The 27,032-nt window shown below is 47.9% G+C and overlaps 1 protein-coding gene across 1 annotated transcript in view; it reads right to left on the bottom strand.

The window, feature by feature from the left end:
* Nucleotides 1-27,032, bottom strand: part of LOC144930024 (uncharacterized) — a 262,214-nt gene that overhangs the window by 164,870 nt on the left and 70,312 nt on the right. Inside the window, 1 exon segment of the mRNA XM_078851061.1 lies at nt 22,803-22,807. Coding sequence (XP_078707187.1) covers nt 22,803-22,807 — 5 coding nt within the window.

Genomic DNA, 27,032 nt, shown 5'->3' with positions numbered 1-27,032 from the left:
ACCAGAGACCCTCCCCTGCTGCTGAACGCTGTGGGAAGAGAGCACAGGAGCAGAATCGCACAGTGTCAAATATCTCCTGTTTGCAAAAGTAAAACGGGGGGTTAGGTCCAGCATAACGAGCAGAAGCTTCCTACCCCTGGCCTTCTCTCAAACCCTGAGCCTTCTCCACCCAGACCAGAAAGTGCTTGGGGTGTAAGAAGCAGGCTGCTGGGGTCAGAGCGGCTGGTCCAGGGTTACTGATCACACAGACCTTGAATGCTGGCTGGGGGAATCCAGACAAGGGAGCTCCAGCAGCAGAACATTGAAACTCAGCCAGGATTACAGATGACACAACTCCTCACTGCTCCGGATTGCCCCGTGCATGGGACAATGGCCTCGGTTGCTGGTGAAAATCCTGGAGACCTGGAGAGTTGCTCCCCCATCCGCATGTGCACTAACCACAATCTACTTTCTCTGCAGACTTGGTTTTTTGAGTCCCTCATTCCTGAAGTCACCTGACCCCGATTCTTATTTTTCACATTCTGCTTTTCTAGACTATTTAGAGTCTGTTGCTTCTGAATGATAGTTTCTAATTTCCCAGTGTTCTCCACAGCCAGGGATTTTCCTACTCCCTCCCATTGCACTGGACTCACTAGGTTCCCTGGTATTTAAGAACGGCCACACTGGGACAGACCAAAGGTCCATCTAGCCCAGTGTCCTGTCTTCCGACAGTGACCAGCGCCGGGTGTCCCAGAGGGAACGAACAGAACAGGGAATCATGAAGTGATTCATCTCCTGTCACCCATTCACAGCTTATGACAAAGAGAAGTTAGGGACACCATCCCTGGCAATCCTGGCTAATAACCATTCACGGACCTGTCCTCAATAGATTTCTCATGGTGTTTGTTTGTTTTTTTTGTATCCCTATTATAATCTTGGCCTTCACAACGTCCTCTGGCAAGGAGTTCCCCAGGTTGACTGTGCGTTGTGTGAAGAAATACTTCCTTTTGTTTCTTATAAACCTCTGCCTATTAATTTGATTGGGTGATTCCTAGTCCTTGTGTTCTGAGAAGGAGTAAATAACACTTCCTTCTTTAATTTCTCCACAGCAGACATGCTTTTATAGACCTCTCTCATATGCCCTCTTGTCTCTTTTCCAAGCTGAAAAGTCCCAGTCTTACATATCTCTCCTCATACAGAAGCTGTTTCATACTCCTAGTCCGGGTTTTTTTGCCCTTTTCTGAACCTTTTCCAATTGCAATGTATCTTTTTTGAGATGGGCCGACCACATCTGCACACAATATTCAAGATGTGGGCGTACCATGGATTTATATAGAGGCAAGTTATGTACTGTCTTATTATCTGTCCCTTTCTTAATGATTCCCAACACCCTGTTCGCTTTTTGACTGCCTCTGCACCCTGAGTGGATGTTTTCAGAGAACTATCGACAGTGACTCCAAGATCCCTCTCTTGAGTGGAAACAGCTAATGTAGACCCCATCATTTTCTATGTATAGTTGGGATTATGTTTTCCAATGGGCTGCACTAGGTGCTATCCTGACATCTAGGACTGCTGAGATCCTGCATTCAGTGATATCCCTGCCCTTCCTGTTCCCTTTCTCCACTGAACCCCACCAGCCCATTCTTAGTGTTCCCAGCTTCCCCAGAACTCTCTCATTGTGTCTGGACCTCTCTCTCTCTGCAAGAAGCAGTTCCAGGGAGATTTGTCCTCTGTCTGGAGTCTTCAACTTCTGGGACATGGATTTACTTTCTCTGTGTTTTAGGAGATGCTTTGAAATTGAGTGTCTGTGACATTAACCACAGTGCAATCTTGACTGGTTGAACAGCTGTTTCCCCTCAGTTGCCCAAGCTGGGGTGGCTTTTACACTGCTTTACTGTGAGAACAGCCACTCCTGGGCAGTTAACACCCAGTCTCCAGCATGTAACTCGCTGCCAGCTACACAGTATTGAGCGCTGTTAGTCAGCAACTCACGAATTACAGTGCACCACAGGAGAACCCCAGAAAATTCTCTGGTCTTGGACTTTTGTGCATCTTTCACTGTCCAGCACACTACTGAACGACTCAAGGTCATATGAAGTCTGTCATTTCATCAGTGGAAAATGACACGTGCCGGCCTTGTTATCCCAAATGGATTTTCCAACACACTTTAATCCCAACACACTGGTTAGATGAAACAATAAAATGAGATGGCTAACTACCGGCAAAAAAACCATATTAATTGACTACAGGTAATGAGGTATAAAAGCCAGAATTGTTTACAAAAGAAATGCAAGATAAAACCCAAACTAACATCTAAGTTAACAAGCTAAAACGGATACAAAGCAAATGTTTCTCTCACTATATCCTGAGGCAGGCTGGCTGTCCTTTCAGCCAGAAGTCCCACTAATTCGCCCCTGCTGCCAAGTTCAGTTTCTTCAGGAGCTGTCATGAGCAGAGGAAAAGGGGGAGAGAGAGAGTCTCAAGCATTTTCCTCGCCTCTTTTTATAATTCAGTCCTTTGTACTACAAACAACTTCAGTTCTCAGCTGAGTCATGGTGACCGGCTGTCTGTTGTAGCTATGAGCTTCAAGTGGTCCCTGTGAAGGAATGTAAATGTCTTCTTCACACCTTCCCCCTCCTGGAGAATGGCAATTTGACCAGCTGCTTGCCTTGCTGTCTCTGAGGAACTGGTCTGAGGGTGTTCCACAGAATTGTAACTTTTTCACTAATATGATACAGTAAAATCTCATAATTTTACATAGTGTTGCTACACATATTTTAACAGGAGGATAATATTCTGTAGATTATGCATTTTCAAATGATACCTCAAACAAGCCATACTATGTAAATAATTGATCATAGTTTTCTAGAAGAGTGAACATAGGGGTTGTGACAGGGTCAGGCCAGATGGCTAAGTAGGTCCCTTTTCCTTGGGTAACGTAACAGAACAATCAGGAACCTTCTGGAGACCAGTAAGACAGGCTGATTCGAACACCTGCAACCAATCAAGAAGCTACTTGAATCAATTGAGGCAGGCTAATCAGGGCACCTGGGTTTTAAAAAGGAGCTCACCTCAGTTAGTGAGGTGCGTGTGAGGAGCTGGGAACAAGGGGCGCGAGGAGCTGAGAGTGAGAACACGGACTGTTGGAGGACTGAGGAGTACAAGCATTATCAGACACCAGGAGGAAGGTCCTATGGTGAGGATAAAGAAGGGGTTGGGAGGAGGCCATGGGGAAGTAGCCCAGATAGTTGTCGCTGTCGTAGAGCTGTTCCAGGAGGCACTCTAGACAGGTGCATTCCACAGGGCCCTGGGCTGGAGCCCGGAGTAGACGGCGGGCCCGGGTTCCCCCCAAATCCTCCCAACTCCTGGTCAGACGCAGGAGTCGTCAGCCTGGACTGTGGGTTCAGAAAAACGGCCAAGCTGAGGGCTGCCGTGAAGCTCCAAGGCGAGCAAATCCGCCAATAAGCGCAAGACCCACCAAGGTAGAGCAGGAACTTCGTCACAGGGTACAGACTGTGCCTGTCTGTGTGTGTCCCCAGCAGATATGTGGGTATTTCAATCCCTCATAAGCAGAGTGCTCAGCATCTTCAGGGACCCAGGGAGCTGGTCCTGGGAATTCACTGGTTTACTAGGCGTGACACTGTAGGGAATTGTGAGACACTTCAATAATAATAATTAATAATAAAATACCAATATGATGAAATTGCAATGAATCATGCTAGATATGCCGTGTAAGGTGTCAGTGAAAATGCTATGATTTTCCAAGTATGATCATTTTGTTTCTATGTTTTGTACCACCTTTGTGTTGTGAGTTATAGAGATGTAGGGTATATCTGTATTTCCAGACTTGTGCAGTGTTTCTGGGTGACACCCCCGGACAGACTGGCATCAGCACTGCCGAGCCTCTTCACTGGCCTGTCAAGGGTCATCAGCTGTACAATGAGCCCATGAAAAGAACCAAGGGGATACACCTATTGAGTCAGCAAGACATGCAGGGGTATGCCTGTGTACTGAGAACTCCAGGGCTTTTCCATGCCATGTGCTGTGAAGCTTGTGTTTGGGACACAGGAAGTACAAGCCACAAGGCAAAGGGAATAGAAAGGGCAGCTGCATCATCTTCATTTTCTCTTCAATCCCTCTTCCTACCTCTGGAGCAACTTCTCTGCAAACTGAAGCCTTGAACAAAGGACTGAATGACCCATCCAAGCTGTGGATGTGTTCCAGACGGACTTTCAAGCCAGGAACTCACCAATACTGTGAAGAACCCGATATATAGATTTCTGAATGTATCTGACCTTTCCTTCTTTCCTTTAGTTTAGAGGCTAAAGGATTGGCTGGCAGCCTGGTATTTTGGGTAAGATCCAAACCTTTTTTTTAAGGTCAGGCTTGACAAAGCCCTGGCTGGGATGATTTAGTTGGGGATTGGTCCTGCTTTGAGCAGGGGGTTGGACTAGATGACCTCCTGAGGTCCCTTCCAACCCTGAGATTCTATGATTCTATGATTCAAACCTGTGCTGACCTGGTAATATGGCTGACCCTTTGGGGTCAGAACATTGTGTTTCTGTGACCAGAATTTTTAAATAAGCTCTCACTGTACCGAACACAGGTGCTGATTGGGAGTCAGAGAACTGGAATGCAATAAAGGGGGCAGTGTGATCTTTTTCAGCTTCTCAATAACCAGTGTGGGGGATCAGAAGCATAGTTTATGAGTGGTCGGTGATTTTAACTTCAGTGTTAGCCATCAGTTCTGGGAGCATCTTCTCTCCCTTTTTTAGCCTGCCCTGACCTTAGCGTTTTCAGTCAGGACTCCCCAAGGCACACCAGGTCACACTAAGCACTGAAGTGAAATTAATAGAATGTTTTGTTTTTTTCATGACAAAGTCTTATGCAATCACCTGAACTCCTTTGTTTTCTTTCATCTGAGCAGGGTTTCCCATTTCCAAACCTGATGTGTTTTCCCAGCTGGAAGAAGGGGAAGAGCCATGGGTCTCAGAGCTCCAGGGTTCAGAGGAAAGAGAGACCCTGAGAGCTCCCTGCAAAGGTGAGGAAACATGAAACCAACTCAGAATCTGTAAGTGCCTGAAGGAAACATCTGGGATGCCCTACGAAGCCCTTGGGAGGTCACTCAGTTCATTATTGTCCCGAGCAGGGGTCATAACCTCAGGGTAAGTATAGCTCATGGCTTCCTGTAGATCCTAGCAGACATCAGGCAGTAGCTTCCTCCCTTCCCCCCATGAATTTGATGGGATGTGAAGGCTGAATTGATCCCCTCCTCTCTCCCAGTTAGGGGAAGTGTTTGGAGGAGTTCAGTTCCTGTTTTTATTTGACCTGTCTCCAGCACTTTTCTTCGTTGGCCTTCCCCTTTCCATCCCTGTTTGAGGTTTCTGTCTCTACCGCAGCAGGTGATGCGATGGCATGTGAGAGAGAGGAGCAGAATTCTCAGCAGGAAGATGCTGGGCAAGTGGATAAACACAGAGCATTATCACAAAGATCGGAAAGGAACGTGTCCAGGAGTCATGAGCAGGGAAAATCCTGTGAGATTCAGCACAGACCAGAGAGCGAGCAGGGAAATCGGCCAAGGGATAAAGTGGGTAAATTAATTTCCTGTCGGGGAACTCAGAAGGACCTCAAGGAAAGCACAACACAGCAGGAAATCCTCAGGGGAAAGATAAAAAATGCATGCACTGAATGTGGGAAAAACGTATATGACCAGTCAGCCCTTATAAAGCATCAGAGAATCCGCGCAGGAGAGAGGCCCTATGAATGCCGTGAGTGTGAGAACCTTCAATCGCAGCTCAAACCTTGTTACTCATCAGAGAACCACACAGGGGAGAGGCCCTATGAATGCCGTGAGTGTGGGAAAACCTTCTCTTGGCACTCAGCCCATGTTAGCCATCCAAGAATCTGCACAGGAGATCAACACCATAAAAACCTCTAGGGCTAGCCGTACTTTTTTTTCTTTAATACTTTTCCTGATTCCCACATAGTAGCTTTTAAAGTTGTTTGAACTGTTTGCAGCACCGTTATCCCTCAGCGTGTCCAAATGAGTGGCCCATTTTTGCCTTTTGCAGTTCACCCTGTTTTGAGGTGGACCCATTTGTCCTTCCTATCTACTCCATTGTCTCAGGAATAATTTGAGTGTGCCCTTCCGATCAGGAACCAGGGAGCATCACATCTATACCATTCCTCCTATTGCAAAATTATTATTCGGAATCACCAATGATTCAGATTATATCATTGCCAGTTGTTCTCACGTTGCTCTGGGTTGTGCTGAAGAGCAGTTATATTGGGAACTTTCCCAATTATATTTAAAGGAAGAGGAGCAGGGGCAGGAAAAGAAGTGTCATTTCAGCCTCTGTGACACTGGAAGGAGATGGGGTGACTCAGAGATTCCCTCCTTCCCCATCACTCCAGACCTGTTAACTCTGCATGGCTCAGACAGGAGGGATCTTCGTCACATTCTATCCCTCCACTTCTCAAAGTGTCACGTGATGAAGCATTCTCAGCTGTCTGTGCTTGGAGACGATGCTTTGACTTCTTTAATCCTATATCAGAGTCGCTCTGCCTGGAGATGAAAGTGTCAAAAACCTGGAAGGGGAATTCAGATGGATCCCAAGCACCGTGTGATCATTTGGAGTTTAAATCCCAGCTTCCATCAATTGGTAGAGCCACTTCTGGCAAGGGGGCTGTTTTGTCCCCCATTATGGGGGATGCTAGGTTACTAAAAAGTTTTTAAATAACCTAACTAATTCTATGGCATGGGGAATGGTCCCCTTCATGATGCAGATGTTGAGGAAATAGAAGTGGGTTTTTTATTGAATTTATCCTTTGTAGGTGCTAAAAAAAAGTGTATGAAATGAAATCAGTGTTGGAAATCTAATAGCTGCAGAAAAATAGCTAGTTTTGAATAGAAACTCCAGCTCTGATAACTAACAGGCCTGTATCCAGTCCCTTGCCTGGAATTGTGCCACCAAATTAAAGAAAAGCCGGGCATGTTTCAGGAAGCCATTCCTCACTAACACTGCTGAGATTTTGAGTGCTTTTGTAAAGGATTCTGAAGTGTACATTTACCCTAACCAAGGCCAAGGATTTGGAAAGAACTGGGGTTGAATGAGTACACGCTCCGTTCTTGGTTTCCATCCCAGTAAAAGAAGCTCTGGTGACCAAAGCCCCAAGGAAAATTGTTTGTTTGTACAACTCACTGATTACAGATCCAAAGCATGCCAGGGTTAGATTGAGAACAATCATCCTTCACCATTTGGATCCAAAGAGAGAGAGTGCTTCATAGGACATTCCCTCCTTGTGGATTCCAAACTTGGTGCCTGATCGGGTAATGTCAAAGTCAGCTTCAGGACTCACATAATTTGTCAGACTATTCTGTTTATTAGCAAAGCACTTTGCCAGTGCACACAGATATGTGAGCCCCCTGCAAAGGCTCAAGCTAACTTATTTATACAGATAAGCCAATTTAACATAAGAGACAAAAGGAAGCAGAAACTGACAAATATACATACATATCTTACTTGCATACTAATGTTTACCAATCTCCCAGCTCAGTAGGAGCTCTAAGTTAATTAGTTTGAGGACCCATTGTCTCACACTCCTTAATGTTTCTCTTCTTGACAACTATATTTCAACAAACCCTTCAAGTAGCATTTCTTTAATGAATTATAATTTCAATATAATTCATTCTATTTTCACAGAAACCAGGACTTTCAGGCTGTGGAAATGATGGCAACCAATGAGGCAACGAATGTGTCCGGTTCCAGTTTCAGACTTCCAGATACTCGCATGTTGAGTCCTGATTCTCTGGTTTTGTGTCTGATGCTCCGGCTTCACAATAAAGCTGATGTTGGCACAGCTGCCCCCATGTAGCTGCACTGGTGTAGCATGCTATTACAGATGCTCTAAGCCAATGGGAGAGATCTCTCCCGTCGGACTTCATTAGTCCAGCCCCCTCAAGCTATATGTCCTGCTGACGTAGCGCTATCTACACAGGGCGTTAGGGCTGTGTAACTACATTGCTCAACTCTGGATTTTTCACACCCCTGAGCAATATAGTTATTCCGATAAATGCCTTTTAGAAGAACCAGCGATATATGAACTCAGAGAATTGGTTGGGACCTACGTTGGGACAAACCAGAACTAGAGCCAAGGTTCAGTTGTTGGCAGCGGGGATTAAAAGAAAATGAACTCATATGACAAGAATTTGAGCTCTTTGAATATGTTATTGTTTCCAATGAAAAAGAATTTATTGGTTAAAGAGTAGGAGACTAATTGTGTGATAATCTGAATCACTTTGTAAAACAAAGTGTCTTGTTTTTTTTGTTTTGTTAGTCATACAGGAAGTGACAGCTGATCTTGAAAAGTTAATTTGCTTTAATTTACCCCCTGTAGTGTAAGGAGTTCTGGTAGAAAACCTCACTCCAATGGTTGGGGTGGAAGAATGTGTGTGAGAGTGTATAAGTGAATATTGGCCCAGTATAGATTTTAAATTTTTGTGTTTCAAATAGAACTTATTTTGCTTAGTTTCAAAGTCTATTTCTAGTGAAAGCAAAAGTATTCGAAGAGACAATTTGTAGAAGTTTTTACAAGTTCTTACACTTAGACTGTAAGGGTCACTGACTTCCTCACTTCTCTAATTTGCAAAGGAAAGTCATCTGTCATAGGATGTGTTCAGCAGGTAGGAAAGTTGCAGTCCTCAACCACCAAGGAAAAGGCTGAAGTCCATTACCTTTTAGGTCAAGAAGCCATCTAAAGTCTGGTCTATGCTGAAAAGCGATGTTGACGTAGCCACCTCTCTCAGGGGTGTGAAAAGTCCACTCCACTGAGAGAAGTAGTTAATGTGACCTCAGCCCCAGCGTAGACAGTGTTAGGTTGTCAGAAGAATACTTCCAGTGTTTGAAGTATAGACAGAGCCTGAGACAGACCGATCCCCTATGGGAAGTGAGTCATGACATGAATTCCAATTTTGACCCATTTCCCTATATGTCAGAGAGGTACTAGTATGGAGGGCTGGGCCAGCTGTCCGATCGCCTGGTTCCTCAACTGTAGCTACAGCTTTTCGTACCCATCCACTCAAAGACTGAGAGAAATGGAGAGTTCCAACTGTTGTTATTTTAGTATCTTATTGTTCCTTTCTCTGTTTTTTGTGCTGGTCTTTCTATTATATCAGGGTGTGAGGGTATAGCTCAGTGCATGTTGTGACAAAGCTCTGTCCTTGTCTCTATGGATCCCACGTTTCCTGGTGGATTTTGCTAGCCTCAGAGGCTCACTGTGACCGTCCACATAGCCCTTCTCTCTCCCTAGAGGCAAGGGCCACAGCTTACTGAGCCATCATAAGCCAGCAAGGGAGGTGAGGAGAAGCAACCCTCCCTCGCACAATCTCTGTTTCCCAGTATCCATGATTAATCAAGGAGGGGAGGAGAGGGGAGGGGGGAGCCTGGGCCCACCCTCTACTCTGGGCTCCAGCCCAGGGACCCTAATAGTAGCAGCTATGGTAGCTGACTTTTGGGAAATAGGACGTGTACAATTCCCTGGGCCGCTTCCCCACAGCAGCCCCCACTCAGTATCTCCTTCGCTGTTACCTCAGGGCCTCCTTCCTTGCACCTGATGTGGATTTGCACTGCTTGGTTCCTCCAACAGCACGGCTTCCTCCTACAGATCCTGACACATGCGCCTCACTGACGAACTGGGAGGCTTTTCACGAGTTCCAGCCAGGCCTTGATGGGCTTCAGGTATTCCAATCAACGTAGCTATCTCCACTGCTTTCTAGAAGGATCTTAATTGGCCCCAGGTGTCTTGATTAACCTGAAACAACTGCCATTTGGTTACCATAGTACCAAGGATTTGTTTAGCCTGGGGCTAAAATACCTGTTCCGCACTACTTAACTATAGCCGTCTTGCCTTGCCCCGTCGCAATGTGTGACAAAAGCTTATTGGTGCCAATTGGCAAAGGGGTCACTGTCATTCACAAGCAACTCCTGTCTCAGACCTGTTGGGGACACTGGGGCATGGCCACTAGGTAACTCGAGGAGATGGAAGACCATGAGTGTCTATGAAGCCCCCTTGCACTAGGCCCAGGTGTCCTTGCCCCCCCTCCCCCGCCTGGAGGCACACACAGCAGTTATGCTGAGAATCTGCAACAGTATGTTGCAGAGTCAGACTGCCTGAAACTAAGCAAGGCCAAACAGGGGAGATATGGAAGAACAATGCTGAATAAAGCAGCTTTATGTTTCGTTTAACAAATGATACAGAGAATCAGGGAACTAGCTGGGAACTGGATTGGCTGGCTATATGGATACTTGGGGCAGCTTGCTATTGGATAAGTATGCTGGGGAAAAGGATGTATAAAAGCCTGTGTAACTTCCTGCTCTGTTGTGCAGGATTTGAGATTTTATTCTCCCTGTACCTTTTTGCAGCTGCAAATAAACTTTTCTGCTTCTCCACCCCGTTGTGATTATTGGGAGTAGCACACCGGGTAACGAACCAACTCAAGCTGTTGTTCAGCCTCTCGGCACTGGGTGCCGGCAACAGACCTGACAAATTCACCACACCTAGGACCCAGAGCAGGGGTGGTGGAATATTCCTTACAGTGGGGGTGCCACCGGCGTCCGAACTGTGACGCCCCCATGACACCCCTTCCCCCCCAGCCCTCACTCACTCCGCCCCTTCTCCCTGAGGCCCCAATCTCACACCGCCCCTTCTCTCTGATGCCACCCCTCCCTCGGAGGCCACACCCACAGAACGCCTCTTCCCCCAAGGCTCCACCTTGTTCCCCCCTCCGTCGTCCGTTCTTAGGGCTGCTAAAAAGTGCTGGGCCCATTGCCCTCTAAACCCCCCTCGTCCTGCACCCTGACACACAGCCAGGCAGGCAGCAGTGTGTGTATGTGACAGAGACTGCTGGGCTGTGCTGAGCCAGTGCGGGAAGTGGGGGCTGATGTCGGGGCTGTCCCGCTCCCCCTGACTCAGGACTGGGGTGTCCCCCTCCCCCTGACTCAGGACTGGGGTGTCCCCCTCCGCCTGACTCAGGACTGGTTGCTTCCAGCAGCTGTCTGAACTTAGGGACAGCGTGCCAACACACTCACTCTTCCACAACACACACGCTCCCCGAACACACACACTGTCTGTCCCCAACACACGCACACACTCTCTGCCCACCACGCCCACGGCAGCTGAAAAGCAGCTGGCAATCGAGTCGGATGCCCATGGAACAATGGGATAGAGAAACCTGCCTTGTGTGGCTGCCCACGAGGCATTGCAAACCCTTCCCAAAGCACCCTGCGGCCAGTTGCACAGTGGGATAGCGTCCCACAATGCCCTGCTCTCTGTGGCGATCCAAGAGCTGCTAGCCTGGATGCGCTCCGGTGACACAAGCAGCCTAGTGTGGACATGCAACAGCGGCTTAATTAAAACGCTTTAACTAAAGCAGCATAACTCTGTCGTGTAGACGTAGCCTGGCTCCCACTGGGGCCAAGGATGCTCAGGCACTGAAACAAGAGCCACAACTTCCTCCGTAGTTGGCAGGATTCAAACCTGCACAGGGAGACCCCCCCCCCCCCCAAGGGATTTCGAGTCCACCACCTTAACCACTCAGCCACAACTACTTGCTTTATAGAGCGCTCTCACGACACTCTAGTTCTGTTCTCACTTAGTGATCGTTTCCAATTGTTTCCTCAGACCAGCGTCCACAACACACTCACTGCTGTGCTGTTGTGTAAGTGTGCCCAGGGCTGAACAAGAATTCCTGCTCGTTTCCCTTCTGGCTGGAGCATGAGGAGAGTGTGTTTGTGGCCAGTGATGTTGCTGTAGATTGTTGTCCATTTCCTGCCTCGATAATTCAGACAGTCCCTTTCCCGTCATATCCCCAGTACATCAGTGACTGTAATAGCAGGGGGCAGGTTTTCTGTGGGGCACAGAGCTTTGCCAGGGGGTTGGTGTCTCCTTCCTTTCCTCACCCTGGAGGAAACTCAGCTTTTCATTCCATCTTTAATGTGTCATGGAATAACAACAGCGGCATGAAGAAAGAGGTGGGCAGGGTGGGCCTCAGGGGAGGGGCACAGAGGTGCAAGTGGTGGGCAGGGCAGGACGGAGAGGCACGGGTGGCAGGCTGGGTGGGTCTCATGGGTGGGGCTGAGAGGTGGGAGCGGCGGCCATGGTGGGTCTCAGGGGAGGGGTCAGAGAGGTGTGGGTGGCGGGCAGACCTTGGGGTAGGGGGCGGAGAGGAATGAGCAGCCGGCAAGGAGGCCTCGGGGAGAGAGGAGCGAGTGAAAGGTGGACCAGCAGGCCTCAGCCGAAGAGGCAGAGTGGGGTGGGAAGAAGTCCTCCTGTTAACCCAGTGCTATCTACACCGGGATTAGGCTGATATAACTGCATTGCTCAGGGAAGGTAAAATTTTTAACACCCCAAAGTAATGTTGTTACTGACTTAATTTTGTAAGATAGACCTGTCCAAAGAATCACACACACACCTTGGGAGTAAAACTTCACCCGCTTCTCTGCTTTACAGAATCGAAACACAAGAAACGCTTGTCAGGGCCCAGTGCGGGTTGGCAGGGAGTCAGGTGTGGGCAGACACCATACATTAGCCAGAGGAAAGCACCATGGATTAGCTGGTTTAAGGCACCTGTCTTCTAAACAGGAGATCCTGGGTTCAACTCCCAGTAGTGGCTTTTAAGGCACCTGATACTGGCTCCTATCAGAAGACAAATAACAGAGTTAGATGGACCTTTGGTCTAGCCCAGTGTAGCCGTTCTTGTTGTTTAAATTACACTCATAGGCACTGATAATAGAGTGACTGAAAGTTTGGGTGTGAAGGGCTGATAGGCCAGTGTTCCAGTCCCCTCGCAGATGACCCCCTCCCTCTGGGACAGGGGCAGGTCCGAGCTCTCACACCAAGTGGCTCATTAGGGCTGCCAGAATCTGTGGGCGGCTCATTCAGTTTATGCTGAGGGTTGAGTCCTGCTTTGTGCACCGTGTCTGAGAATGAAAATCCTAAACCTCCCTTTGAAATAACGAATGCAGCAGGACCTGTTTTGTCACTGCTCCGAAGCAGACAGAGAAATGGAGAAATGCCATTGAGTCCAGGGGAATACTTCACTGCGGTTTTACCTTTTTCACTTGCCAAACTCCCTCCCAACCTTCTGGGCTCCTAGAGCAGGGTCCTGAGCCTGAGCCGAGACACGTGCCCTGCAACTTTACAGCCCAAGCCGCTGTCCTGGATTAATGTGACACGGGCCAGGCGTGGGTGATTCATTGCACTGTAGATGTATCCTAATGTTATGTCTATACTGCAATTAAAACACCCAGGGCACCTGTCTCAGAGCCCGGGGCAGCTGACTCAGGCTTCTGGGGCTGGGGCTGCAGGGCTACAAAATGACAGTGGAGACAGATGGCCCAGTAAAGGTATCCACGCTCCCAAGGACTCTCCCAGGAACCGTGTACAATGCGGACACCTCCGAGAAAGCCCGGAGACAATGGACACTGCTTGACTCACATCAAGGCAGCGGAACTTCCTAGCAAGTTGGAAGAGGGGAAGAGACGTCATGACTTGGCCTCACTCCCACTCTGCTCAACACCTGGCAACACATCTGGAGGACAAAGACTGAACTGAAATAATTCAGAGATCAGAAGAGAATAATAATAATCCATTCAAATGAAAGTCCCCAAACAGACTAGAATTGGTTTCCCAGCAGAAAATTTTCAATTTTGTTTTCCCAGTCAGACCTCGCCAAGGGAAGCAGAGAGAAAACGTTTGAGTTGCTTCCTCCAGAGCACCTTGACCTAGACACGCTAGCTGTGGGTCACTGTCGTGGCTGAGGTGGGGGCATTTTAATTATTTGGGCTGGTCCCAGGGTCTTTGGGGGACGTTATGAGGCTGTTACCTTTTGAGATAAATACTAAGAAACAAAGAACTCTTTGAGAAATCTGGGATTTAGACGTGTTTTATTGACAGCAAGGGAGGTCTGAGTTCCTGAGAAGGTTTTTGTTTACAGGAAGCAATGTGGCTTGTACCAAAGGGGAGATGGTTGTTTGTGAAGGAGGGGAGAAGACAAAATGCACACAATGAGGATGGGATTCAAACCCATGCATGCAAAGCACAATGATTAGCAGCCCACCACTTTAACCACTTGGCCACCTCTTACGAGCTGCCAAAGAAGGGACAGGAGGAGAAATCTAAGGCCAGCAGAGGTAGGAACAATAAGGAGTTTTTAAATACGAAGTGTAAGGAAGGCCTGAATGACCTCCCCCCTCACATCTAGTGATGAGCTGGGGGAAAGACTTCAGGAACAGACTGTGTTTACATAGACAGGCCTCCTCTGCCTAGGTATGCAGCAAGTATCCTTTGAATGAAAAAACAAACAAACAAAATATAAAGGTAATTTTTTGGTTTTCCTGCAGTCAGTCAAAAAAAATGTGAAAAGAAAGGGGCATTTTTAAGCAATCATCTGTCCCCACCCAGGGGCTGGGGAATGTTTATTTTCTTTTTCAGACACTTTCTGGGCAAGCTGGTGCCAGTGGAAGAAAACCCAGAACGCCGTGGGTCCCCTGTCGCAACAAAACATTGTGTTCTGTGTTTGTCTTGTTGTTCCTGTTATTTTGGTGGATATTGTAAATTCTTCAGGCGTGACACCCCCTTTTAATTGGGCATGTCGTGCTGCCCCTTTCGGGGCCAAGGGAAAATGTACCCTAATTCAACCTCTTGCACCCTCTACTCCGCCACCTCCCTCCAAATTCTCTGTGACACTCCCATCCCCACGGTGGTCTACCCCCATCCAGAGACCTGTGGTTCTTAATGCAACTGGTTTACAAATGACTATCGCTCTGTTCCCCACTGACTGGTCTCTCAGTACAACATTTGATAACTGTTCTGTTTACCAAAGTAGGTGAAAGAATGTTGCCGTGAGTAATTTCAAACTCATTTGAATTGGATGGAGGGGAAATAAACAAGAACATCCGAAAATGGCGAGCCCCCACAAATTACCTCTGGGAAGGCTGAAACTCACTGCAGGAAGCTGACTCGGTGTCTCGAATCCAACGCTTGGAATGTGCCTGGGGCTACTGGACGGAGTGGGATTACGTCAGGGATTTGAATCATAGACTCATAGAATCATAGAATAACAGAGTTGGAAGGGACCTCAGGAGGCCATCTAGTCCAACCCCCTGCCCAGAGCAGGACCAATCCCCACTAAATCATCCCAGTCAGGGCTTTGTCAAGCCTGACCTTAAAAACTTCTAAGGAAGGGGATTCCACCACCTCCCTAAGTAACACATTCCAGTGTTTCACCACCCTCTTAGTAAAAAAGGTTTTTCCTAATATCCAACCTAAACCTCCCCCACTGCAACTTGAGACCATTCCTCCTTGTCCTGTCATCTGCTATCACTGAGAATAGTCTAGATCCATCCTCTTTGGATCCACCTTTCAGGTAGTTAAAAGCAGCTATCAAATCCCCCCTCATTCTTCTCTTCCGTAGACTAAACAATCCCAGTTCCCGCAGCCTCTCCTCATAACTCATGTGTTCCAGTCCCCAAATCATTTTTGTTGCCCTTCGCTGGACTCTCTCCAATTTTTCCACATCTTTCTTGTAGTGTGGGGCCCAAAACTGGACACAGTACTCCAGATGAGGCCTCACCAATGTCTAATAGAGGGGAACGATCACGTCCCTTGATCTGCTGGCAACGCCCCTACTTATACAGCCCAAAATGCCATTGGCTTTCTTGGCAACAAGGGCACACTGCTGACACATATCCAGCTTCTCGTCCACTGTCACCCCTAGGTCCTTTTCCACAGAACTGCTGCCTAGCCATTCGGTCCCTAGTCTGTAGCGATGCATTGGATTCTTCTGTCCTAAGTGCAGGACTCTGCACTTGTCCTTGTTGAACCTCATCAGATTTCTTTTGGCGCAATCCTCCATTTTGTCTAGGTCCCTCTGTATCCTATCCCTACTCTCCAGCGTATCTACCACTCCTCCCAGTTTAGTGTCATCCGCAAACTTGCTGAGGGTGCAATCCACACCATCCTCCAGATCATTAATGAAGATATTGAACAAAACCGTCCCCAGGACCGACCCTTGGGGCACTCCGCTAGATACCGGCTGCCAACTAGACATGGAGCCATTGATCACTACCCATTGAGCCCGACAATCTAGCCAACTTTCTACCCACCTTGTAGTGCATCCATCCAGCCCATACTTCTTTAACTTGCTGACAAGAATACTGTGGGAGACCATGTCAAAAGCTTTGCTGAAGTCGAGGAATAACACGTCCACTGCTTTCCCTTCATCCACAGAACCAGTTATCTCATCATAGAAGGCAATTAGATAAGTCAGGCATGACTTGCCCTTTGTGAATCCATGCTGACTGTTCCTGATCACTTTCCTCTCCTCTAAGTGCTTCAGAATTGATTCCTTGAGGACCTGCTCCATGATTTTTCCGGGGACTGAGGTGAGGCTGACTGGCCTATAGTTCCCAGGATCCTCCTTCTTCCCTTTTTAAAAGATTGGCACTATATTAGCCTTTTTCCAGTCTTCCGGGACTTCCCCCAGTCGCCATGAGTTTTCAAAGATAATGGCCAATGGCTCTGCAATCACATCCGCCAATTCCTTTAGCAATCTCGGATGCAACGCATCCGGCCCCATGGACTTGTGCACGTCCAGTTTTTCTAAATAGTCCCGAACCACTTCTTCCTTCACAGAGGCTGGCCACCTCCTCCCCATGCTGTGCTGCCCAGTGCAGTAGTCTGGGAGCTGACCTTGTTCATGAAGACAGAGGCAAAAAAATCATTGAGTACATTAGCTTTTTCCACATCCTCTGTCACTAGATTGCCTCCCTCATTCAGTAAGGGGTCACAATTTCCTTGGCTTTCTTCTTATTGCCAACATACCTGAAGAAACCCTTCTTGGTTCTCTTAACATCCCTCGCTAGCTGCAACTCCAGGTGTGATTTAACCTTCCTGATTTCATTCCTACATGCCCGAGCAATATTTATATACTCATCCCTGTTCATTTGTCCAATCTTCCACTTCTTGTAAGCCTCTTTTTTGTGTTTAAGGTCAGCAAGGATTTCACTGTTAAGCCAAGCTGGTCGCCTGCCATATTTACTATTCTTTATACACATCGGGATGGTTTGTCCCTGTAACCTCAATAAGGATTCTTTAAAATACAGCCAGCTCTCCTGGACTCCTTTCCCCGTCATGTTATTCTCCCAGGGGATCCTGCCCATCAGTTCCCAGAGGGAGTCAAAGTCTGCTTTTCTGAAGTCAAGGGTCCGTATTCTGCTGCTCTCTTTTCTTCCCTGTGTCAGGATCCTGAACTTGACCATCTCATGGTCACTGCCTCCCAGGTTCCCATCCACTTTTGCTTCCCCTACTAATTCTTCCTGGTTTGTGAGCAGCAGGTCAAGAAGAGCTCTGCCCTTAGTTGGTTCCTCCAGCACTTGCACCAGGAAATTGTCCCCGACAGTTTCCAAAAACTTCCTGGATTGTCTGTGCACCGCTGTATTGCTCTCCTAGCAGATATCAGACATACATGACCCTGAATTCTCTCTCAGTCCTCAAGGAGACACCTCAAGAAGGAGACTCCCTGCAGCAAAGCCTTGGGGGTCTCTGAGATCCCCCTGCCCTGCAGCCTGTCCTCCCTGGCCGTTGTCGTGGACTCTCTGTGAGGTCAGCTGAGTGCTGCAAAAGGCCCTTGTGATGTCACTGCCACCCCCACCCCTGCCCTGCAGGGCTCATGTCCTGCCCCGAGCCGGCTCCTGTGCATGTTTGAGCTGCTCCCCCTGGGTCACCCCCACACACTCAGTGGTCGTGCAAGGGTTCACGCAGGCCACACGTGGAACCATCAGAGGATGCTCAATGTGCCGCACCCAGTTTTGCAGAGATTTGGAGACTTGAAGGCCAGAAGAGACTGTTAGATCATCTCATCTGGCCCCCCTACACATCACAGGCCTCCTGCATGGTGCAGTCGCGAGTTTTGGACCAAAGCAGACTCGAGAAAGGCATCTCATCAAGGGATGGAGGAAGCACCACTTCCCTTGGGAGTCTGGAGGAAATTGATGCTGTGGGGGGCAGGGAATTGACCCCAAGGCCACGCTTGTGCGTCTGTATCATAACACACATACACAACAGCACTGCGCAAAGTATGTCCGTCACCTTAACTCTGATGTTTCCTAACGTTTAAAGGCCTGGTCTCCAGGGTGTTCTCTGTGCTTATAGATCTCTTTTGGGGAGAGATGCAATCATTTAGTTCAGAGTGGGAGCCGTGTTAGTCTGTATCAGCAAAAAAAACCCAAAAACAAAAAACAAAACGAAGAGTAGTTCTGGCACCTTAGAGACTAACAAATGTATTTGGGCACATTTGACGGTGTGGCTGATGTGATTAGGTCCGAGGATGGTGTCCCTAGACTAGATATGTGGACAGAGTTGGCAATGGGTTTGTTGCAAGGATAGGTTCCTGGGTTAATGTTTTTGTTGTGTGGTTGCTAGTGATTATTTGCTTCAGGTTGGGGGGCTGTCTGTAAGCGAGGACTGGCCTGTCTCCCAAGATCTGTGAGATTGAGGGATCGTCCTTCAGAATAGATTGTAGAATCTTGATGCCTAAGGAACTCCACTGGTAACCTCCCTCCAGCCTGACAGTTCACCTTTCAGCAGGACCCGCTATAATCTCCCTGTTTTTAATTCATAGATTCATAGATATTGAGGTCAGAAGGGACCATCATGATCATCTAGTCTGACCTCCTGCACAAAGCAAGCCACAGAATCTCACTCCTGTGCAAAACCTCTCACCTATGTCTGAGCCATCGAAGTCCTTAAATCAGGATTTGAAGAGCTCAAGGAGCAGAAAATCCTCCAGCCAGTGACCCGTGCCCCATGCTATAGAGGAAGGCGAAAAACGTCCAGGGCCTCTTCCAATCTGCTGCAGAAAAATTCCTTCTTGATCCCAATTATGGCATCAGCTAAACCCTAAGCATTTGGGCAAGATTCACCAGCCAGATACCCAGGAAAGAATTCTCTTTAGTAACTCAGATGCCACCCCATCTAACATCCCATCACAGCCATTGGGCCTATTAACCATGAATATTTACAGATCAATTAATTGCCAAAATCACGTTATCCCATCATACCATCTCCTCCATAAAATTACCGAGTTTAATCTTAAAGCCAGATAGGTCTTTTGCCGCCATTGCTTCCCTTGGAAGGCTATTCCAAAACTTCACTCCTCTGATGGTTAGAAACCTTCATCTAATTTCAAGTGTAAACTTCCCAGTGACCAGTTTATAGCCATTTGTTCTTGTGTCCACATTGGTACTGAGCTTAAATTTTAATTCCTCTCCCTCTCTGGTATTTATCCCTCTGATATATTTATAGAGAGCAATCCTATCTCCCCTCAACCTTCTTTTAGTTAGGCTAAACAAGCCAAGCTCCTTGAGTCTCCTTTCATAAGACAGGTTTTCCATTCCTCGGATCATCCTAGTAGCCCTTCTCTGTACCTCTTCCAGTTTGAATTCATCCTTCTTAAACATGGGAGACCAGAACTGCACACAGTATTCCAGGTGAGGTCTCACCAGTGCCTTTTAGAATGGTTCTAAAACCTCCTTATCTCGACTGGAAATACCTCGCCTGATGCATCCCAAGACCGCATTAGCTTTTTGCACGGCCATATCACATTGGCGGCTCATAGTCATCCTATGATCAACCAATACTCCAAGGTCCTTCTCCTCCTCCGTTACTTCTAACTGATGTGTCCCCAGTTTATAACTAAAATCCTTGTTATTAATCCCTAAATGCTTGACCTTACACTTCTCATGATTCAATTTCATCCTATTACTATTACTCCATTTTATAAGGTCATCCAAATCTTCCTGTACGATATCCCGGTATCTCTCTAAATTAGCAATACCTCCCAGCTTTGGATCATCGGCAAACTTGATTAGCACACACCCACTTTTTGTGCTGAGATCAGCAATAAAAAGATGAAATAAGATTGGTCCCAAAGATTGATCCCTAAGGAACTCCACTTGATCCTGCCCTGGAGATCTTTTAGTTTGGGGCTGAAGGTGATAGCTGGTGGTGTTCTGTTCCTTTCTTTGTTGGGCCTGTCATGGAAGACACAATGAAGATGACTGGATGTGGAAGCTGCCGTATGTCCATGATCCTGGAGGGGGGACCTGGTAAGAGTTTTGTCTGCATGAAATGCCATCTGCTCGAGCTGATGGAGGAGAAGATCTGAGGTTTGGAGATGCAGATGGAAAGTCTGGTTGAGTTTAGAAAGGGGTTTGAGCAGATGATGGAGCAAAGACATGAGGTATCTGAAGGGAAAAGCTCAGACTTGCAGATGGAAGCAGGACTGGGGAATTCTGAGGGGAGACTGCTGGGTGAGGAAAGTGGTCAGTGGAAGCATGTGATGAAAAGAACCAGGCAGAGGAAAAGACGGGCTGGTGAAGGAGAAATAGAGCTCAGGAATAAGTTTTGAGAGTTGGAAAATGAAGAAGGGGCTCAGCAGGTAGTCACTGAAGCTGGAGGGGCAAGGAAGAAGAGAAGAGCGGCTAGTCCTATGGGAAAAGGGGAAAAGTCAATGGAGACTACACCAAATATGAGCCCCAGGAGGATACAGGATGGGTTGAAGAGGATTACAAGGGAGAATAGCAATGGAAAGAACTTGCAGCCAGAGGGAACAGGGGATAGACTGGAGAATAGAACTGTCACCAGGGAAAGGCAGGTCTACGTGATCGGGGACTCTTTACTGAGAAGAGTAGACAGGCCTGTAACCAGGCCTGGAGAAGGGCAACAAAGGCATGACAAGATTATGACTGTCAACAGATGGCTCAGGCAGTGGTGCTAGAAGGCGGGCTTTGGGATGTATGGCCACTGGGAGGCATTCCTGGACAGAGGACAGTTCTCTCGGGATGGACTTCATCTGAGTAGGGAAGGAAATAGACTTCTAGGATGGAGGCTGGCACAACTGATTCAGAGAGCTTTAAACTAGGAATCTGGGGGAGATGGTTGGTTGGGGGATGTCCAGGTAATCTCCATGCCGGATTTTAGCCTTGAGAGGGAAGAAAAGAAAGTAAGAAAGGATACAGCCGTGGGTAGGAGAATGGCTATAAGGAGGAAGGGCAGTGTGGATACCAGTCTAATAGGTTCTGCTGGCTGTAGAATGACCGTGCCTCATTGGGTAAAGAATGTGAGTGAGGCCAAACAGCAAAAATGAAGATGTTTGTACACCAATGCGAGGAGCCTAGGTAACAAAATGGAGGAACTAGAGGTACTGGTGCAGGAAGTGAAACCAGATATTCTAGGGATAACAGAAACAGGGTGGAATAGTCGTCATGACTGGACTATGGGTATTGAAGGGTATGTGCTGTTTAGGAAAGACCGAAATAAAGGTCAAGGTGGTGGAGTAGCATTGTCTATCAATGAGGAGGTAGAATGTAAAGAAATCAGCGATGGAATGGAGAAGACAGAGTCCATCTGGGCAAAAATGACATTGGGGAAGAAATCTACTCGAGCCTCCCCTGGGATAGTGCTTGGAGTGAGCTAGAGACCGCCGGGATCTAATGTGGATATGGATCGAGCCCTCTTTAATGTTTTTAATGAAGTAAATACTCATGGAAACTGCGTGATCATGGGAGACATTAACCTCCCAGATATAGACTGGAGGACGAGTGCTAGTAATAATAATCGGGCTCAGATGTTCCTAGATGCTGTTAGATGGATTCCTTCATCAAGTAGTTGCTGAACCGACAAGAGGGTGTGCCATTCTAGATTTGGTTTTGGTGAGAAGTGAGGACCTCCTAGAAGAAATGGTTGTAGGGGACAAGCTTGGTTCTAGCGATCATGAGCTAATTCAGTTCAAACTGAACGGAAGGATCAACAAAAAATAAATCTGCAACTAGGGTTTTTGATTTCAAAAGGGCTGACTTTGAAAAATGAAGGAAATGAGTTAGGCAAGTGGATTGGACTGAAGAACTTCAGGGATCTAAAGGCAGAGGAGGCCTGGGATGACTTTAAATCAAAGCTGCAGAAGCTATCAGAAGCCTGCATCCCAAGAAAGGGGGGAAAATTCATAGGCAGGAGCTGTAGACCAAGCTGGATGAGCAAGCATCTCGGAGAGGTGATTAAGAAAAAGGAGAAAGCATACAGGGAGTAGAAGATGGGAGGGATCAGCAAGGAAAGCTATCTTACTGAGGTCAGAACATGAAGGGATAAAGTGAGAAGGACCTTGCAAAGAGAATTAAAACCAATTGTAAAAGGTTCTATCACCGTGTCAATAAGAACAAAACCAAGAAAAAAGAAGTGGGACCGGTAAGCACTGAGGATGGAGTGGAGGTCAAGGATAATCTAGGCATGGCCCAATATCGAAACAAATCCTTTGCCTCAGTCTTTAATAAGGCTAAGGAGGATCTTAGGGATAATAGTAGCATGACAAATGGGAAGGAGGAGATGGAGGTAGATATTACCATATCTGAGGTAGAAGTGAAACTCAAACTGCTTAATGGGACTAAATTGGGGGCCCAAGATAATCTTTGTCCAAGAATATTAAAAGAACTGGCACATGAAATTGCAAGCCCATTAGCAAGAATTTTTAATGAATCTGTAAACTCAGGGGTTGTACCCTATGATTGGAGAATTGCTAACATAGGTGCTATTTTTAAGAAAGGGGGGAAAAAAGTGATCTGGGTAACTACAGGCCTGTTAGTTCGACATCTGTAGTATGCAAGGTCTTGGAAAAAATTTTGAAGGAGAAAGTAGTTAAGGACATTGAGGTCAATGGTAAATGGGTCAAAATACAAGATGGTTTTACAAAAGGTAGATCATGCCAAACCAACCTGATCTCCTTCTTTGAGAAAGTAACAGATTTTTTAGACAAAGGAAACGCAGTGGATCTAATTGATCTAGATTTCAGGAAGGCGTTTGATATGGTGCCACATGAGGAATTATTAGTTAAAGTGGAAAAGATGGGGATCAATATGAAAATTGAAAGATGGATAGGGAAATGGTTAACAGGGAGATTATAGCGGGTACTGCTGAAAGGTGAACTGTCAGGCTGGAGGGAGGTTACCAGTGGAGTTCCTCAGGGATCAGTCTTTGGGACCAATCTTATTTCATCTCCCTCCCTCAGCTCAGTGATGGCCTGAATTGCCCCTTCTCCCGGCAGAGCCAGAGGATTGGAAGCAGCAACATCAGACCCCTGTGTGGCTCGCAGGAATGAACACAAACACACCCTTGTAGCTGGACAGATGGTGAGTTTTACCCCTGGGATACGACAAGGCTCAAGAGAAAGGTGGTGGCCCCACATCTAAGGAATGAAACACAACACAGTCATCATCGTTACGCCCGTCCTTGCCCCTTTATACATCTACTGTCTCGCTCCCACCACCCTCACCCTCTGTGGGTTCAGTGAGAGCCGCACTCAGTGCTTCCGACACACACAGACTCACACACACATCTTGCAAGGAAACCTCACCACGGAGCCACATGCACCTGTTGCTTCCCTGCCCCCCTGCTCTCCAGAATCCAATCCCAAGGAAAGCTTGTCGGGCCCAGAGCTGGCAGGGCGCCCGGTGCTGGAGCATTGAAGCTACTGTGACGGCACTCAGAGGAAAGATGCGGAGAGATGCTAGTTAAGAATTGGCCGGTCAGGTTTCCAGTCCCCTCACAGGTCATTCCCTCACTCGAGCACAGGGGCACATCTCAATTCTCAGCTGGCTCAGTCGAGCTGCATCGTTCTTGTTTCCACTCAGTCAGGTTTGAGGCCTGTTTCGCACCCTGTCTTTGAGAAGACAGTCAGAAACTACTCTCTGAAACAGCCAGTGCAGGAGGACGTGTTATCGCTCCTGCCCCAACTCAGACGGACAAAGAGAGAAATGTTCTCGCTTTGAGAGTGGGACTCCCTGCCCTGGGCCAAAGACGAGCACCTCTCTTTGACCTTGGTCGCTCCTTCAGCTTTTCTTTCAGCAGGGAGCCCGAGAGCTCAGGTGCTGGAGCGCTGCGTTGGTCAGTGAAGCTCGGTGAGCTCCAATGTCACTCGGCTCTTCTACCAGCAAGTCAAAACACAGGAAGGATTTCCTCATTTGACAATACTGGGGCTGTCTGAGGGTCTGTCCACACTGCACACTGAGCCTGTCTCTATGTGGCCTGGGCTTGCTGACTTGTGTTGCCAAGCCGGTGTTTGAGCATCCAGACTGCAGGGGAAACTCAGGCCTCACACTGTGTCTATCTGTCAAGGCTCCTTCCCCAATCTGAACGCTAGGGTACAGATGTGGGGACCTGCATGAAAACCTCCTCAGCTTACTTTTACCAGCTTAGGTTAAAACTTCCCCAAGGTACAAACTATTTTACCTTTTGCCCTTGGACTTTCGCTGCTACCACCAAAATTCTAACCGGGTTTTTAATTAGGAAAGAGCCGTTTGGAAACGTCTTTCCCCCCCAAATCCTCAACAAAATATTGCACCCTCGTTCCTGGGGAAGGTTTGGTAAAAATCCTCACCAATTTGCATAGGTGACCACAGACCCAGACCCTTGGATCTTAAGAACAATAAAAAAACATTCAGTTTCTTAAAAGAAGAATTTTAATAGAAGAAAAAGTAAAAAGAATCACCTCTGTCAACTCAGGATGGTAAATACCTTACAGGGTAATTAGATTCAAGACATCGAGAATCCCTCTAGGCAAAACCTTAAGTTACAAAAAGACACAAAAACAGGAATATCCATTCCATTCAGCACAGCTTATTTTCTCACCCATTTAAAGGAATCAGAATCTAACGCATATCTAGCTAGATTACTTACTAAGTTCTAAGACGCCATTCCTGTTCTGTCCCCGGCAAAAGCATCACACAGACAGATCCCGACCCTTTGTTTCTCCCTCCCCCCAGCTTTTGAAAGAATCTTGTCTCCTCATTGGTCATTTTGGTCAGGTGCCAGCGAGGTTATCCTAGCTTCTTAACCCTTTACAGGTGAGAGGATTTTTCCTCTGGCCAGGAGGGATTTAAAGGTGGTTAGCCTTCCCTTTCTATTTATGACTCTATCCTATCGCAGGAAGTCGTCCTAAGTTACGCTGCTCCTGTTGCATGAATAACAGAACTGGATTTGATGTAGCTTTGGTCGACTTCCTGCTGTGTCTACACTGGGCTGGGTCGACGGGAGATGCTCTTCGGTCGACTTCCCTTCCTCCTGCCGTTCCCGGCGCAGTCCCAACGGCGACCGGAGAGCGCTCTGCTGTCAATTTAGTGGGTCTTCACTCAACCCCCACGACATCAACCCCCAGTGGATCCACCGCAGCAAACAGAGCCTCCCAACCATGCTGCCCCATCCACATGGCACTATTTAGACCCAAGTGGGAATTCAGCTCCTGTGGGGTGTGTCACCCTCATCCGCTGAAGATGCTCCCCGAGTCTCCAGGGATTCCTGCCCTAACTGCTCTCCAGCCGGTTTGTGTCCATACGCTCCCCGCGGGGAGACTGTGGGTGGCCTGGTTACAAGTGCTGGTTGCTCAGGCCTGGCAGGAAGGGAAGCTCCGGGCAGCATTGACAGTCTGGCGATCCCTCGGGGGAAGCACAGGCGGTGGGTGGAACAGGCGGGGAGGCGAAGCTGTGGGGTCCTGCGGACGCCCTGAAACCAGCTCACAGACCCCCGGGGGTCACGCTGCCCTACACGCTGTTGCAGTAATGTTTGTACAAGGCGTGACGCTGAAAGAGCAGCTTGTGTCAGAGTGTATTCAGGCCAACGGATGTGTGTGTTAGTAGAGATCAAAGCGACTGTTCAATGTTCAACTGTATTGGGTGTTCAAACCTCCTGAAAACTCGTGGAATGTTGTTTGCACTGTTTTCACGTCTCTGTGTCCTGTTACGCTGTGATAGCAAAGAGTTGCCTTGTGTGGACCCCTGTCACTAAATAACCCCTCAAAGGAGAATGAAGGTGTGTGGGATGCAAGTGAAGAAAAGGTTCATTTCCAAAGAAGGGGTGGTAAGAAGCAGGATCCCTGGGCGGGGGGCAGGAGGGTGTGGTTTGCACTGTTTTTGCCCAGAGTGGGAATGGGGAACTGGGCTCTGGCTTAAAGCGGTGTCAGGCTTCCGGGGGCTGGGTTCAGAGCTGGAGGTTCGGGTTGGGGTGAGGGTTGGGCTACAGTTTTGGTTCAGGGGTTTCGAGTTGGGGGGCAGGTTATGGGGTCAGGGTTCCAGCTGGGTTCCGGGTAGGGGGTGGGGTTTAGATTTTGGGGGAGGGTTTGGCCAGCAGCAGCATAGAAGTGCGGGTGGCAATGGGGTGCAGCCAATAGTGATAAGTTGGGGGTCTTTTAGGTCGTTTTAGTGTCAGTAGCACCCTGGGGAGGGGGTAGGGTCATGTTTACGACCGGTGGCTAAAGTGTTGGGGAAGGGGGCGGCAAGTTGACCCATCCCACTTCGCACTTCCCACACGGACACGCACAATATGTCGAAGGCGCGGATGCACACACGTCACACACACACGATGACACAAAACGGCACACAGCACAACACACAAAAATAACACACGACACAGACAAACACACAACATGACACGGAAAGCATCACACACAAAACATCACACACACTCAACACAACACGACCCACAACACGTCACACACACACGCAAACACGACACACAACATGTCTCACACTCAAGACGACACACAACATGAACCACATCACGTCTCACACACAGTCAACAACACACAGCACATTGCACTTAAATCGCACACACACAACGTCGCACACACAGTTTGTCGCATGTTGCACGTATCACGTCATGCACATGTCACACTACGCACATGCACACGTACAACACGTCGCACGCACGCACACACTACGTGTCACACACACACGATGCCCACAACACGACACATGACACAAAATGGCACATGACATTGAGACACACACACACGACACTGACACGTTGCACGTGGAATACACAGCACGTCGCACGTCACGCACAACACGTCGCACTTTACATGTCACACGCACAACACGTAGCACACAGCACGTCGAGCGTTGCTCGTGCATCACACGTCGCAGGTTGTAGACCGCACGTTGCATGTTATACAC

Source organism: Lepidochelys kempii, unplaced genomic scaffold, assembly GCF_965140285.1.
Source record: "Lepidochelys kempii isolate rLepKem1 unplaced genomic scaffold, rLepKem1.hap1 scaffold_29, whole genome shotgun sequence".
In the NCBI taxonomy this organism is placed as follows: domain Eukaryota; kingdom Metazoa; phylum Chordata; order Testudines; family Cheloniidae; genus Lepidochelys; species Lepidochelys kempii.
Note: the sequence above shows the minus strand (reverse complement) of the source record. Positions and strands in the feature narration are given on the sequence as shown.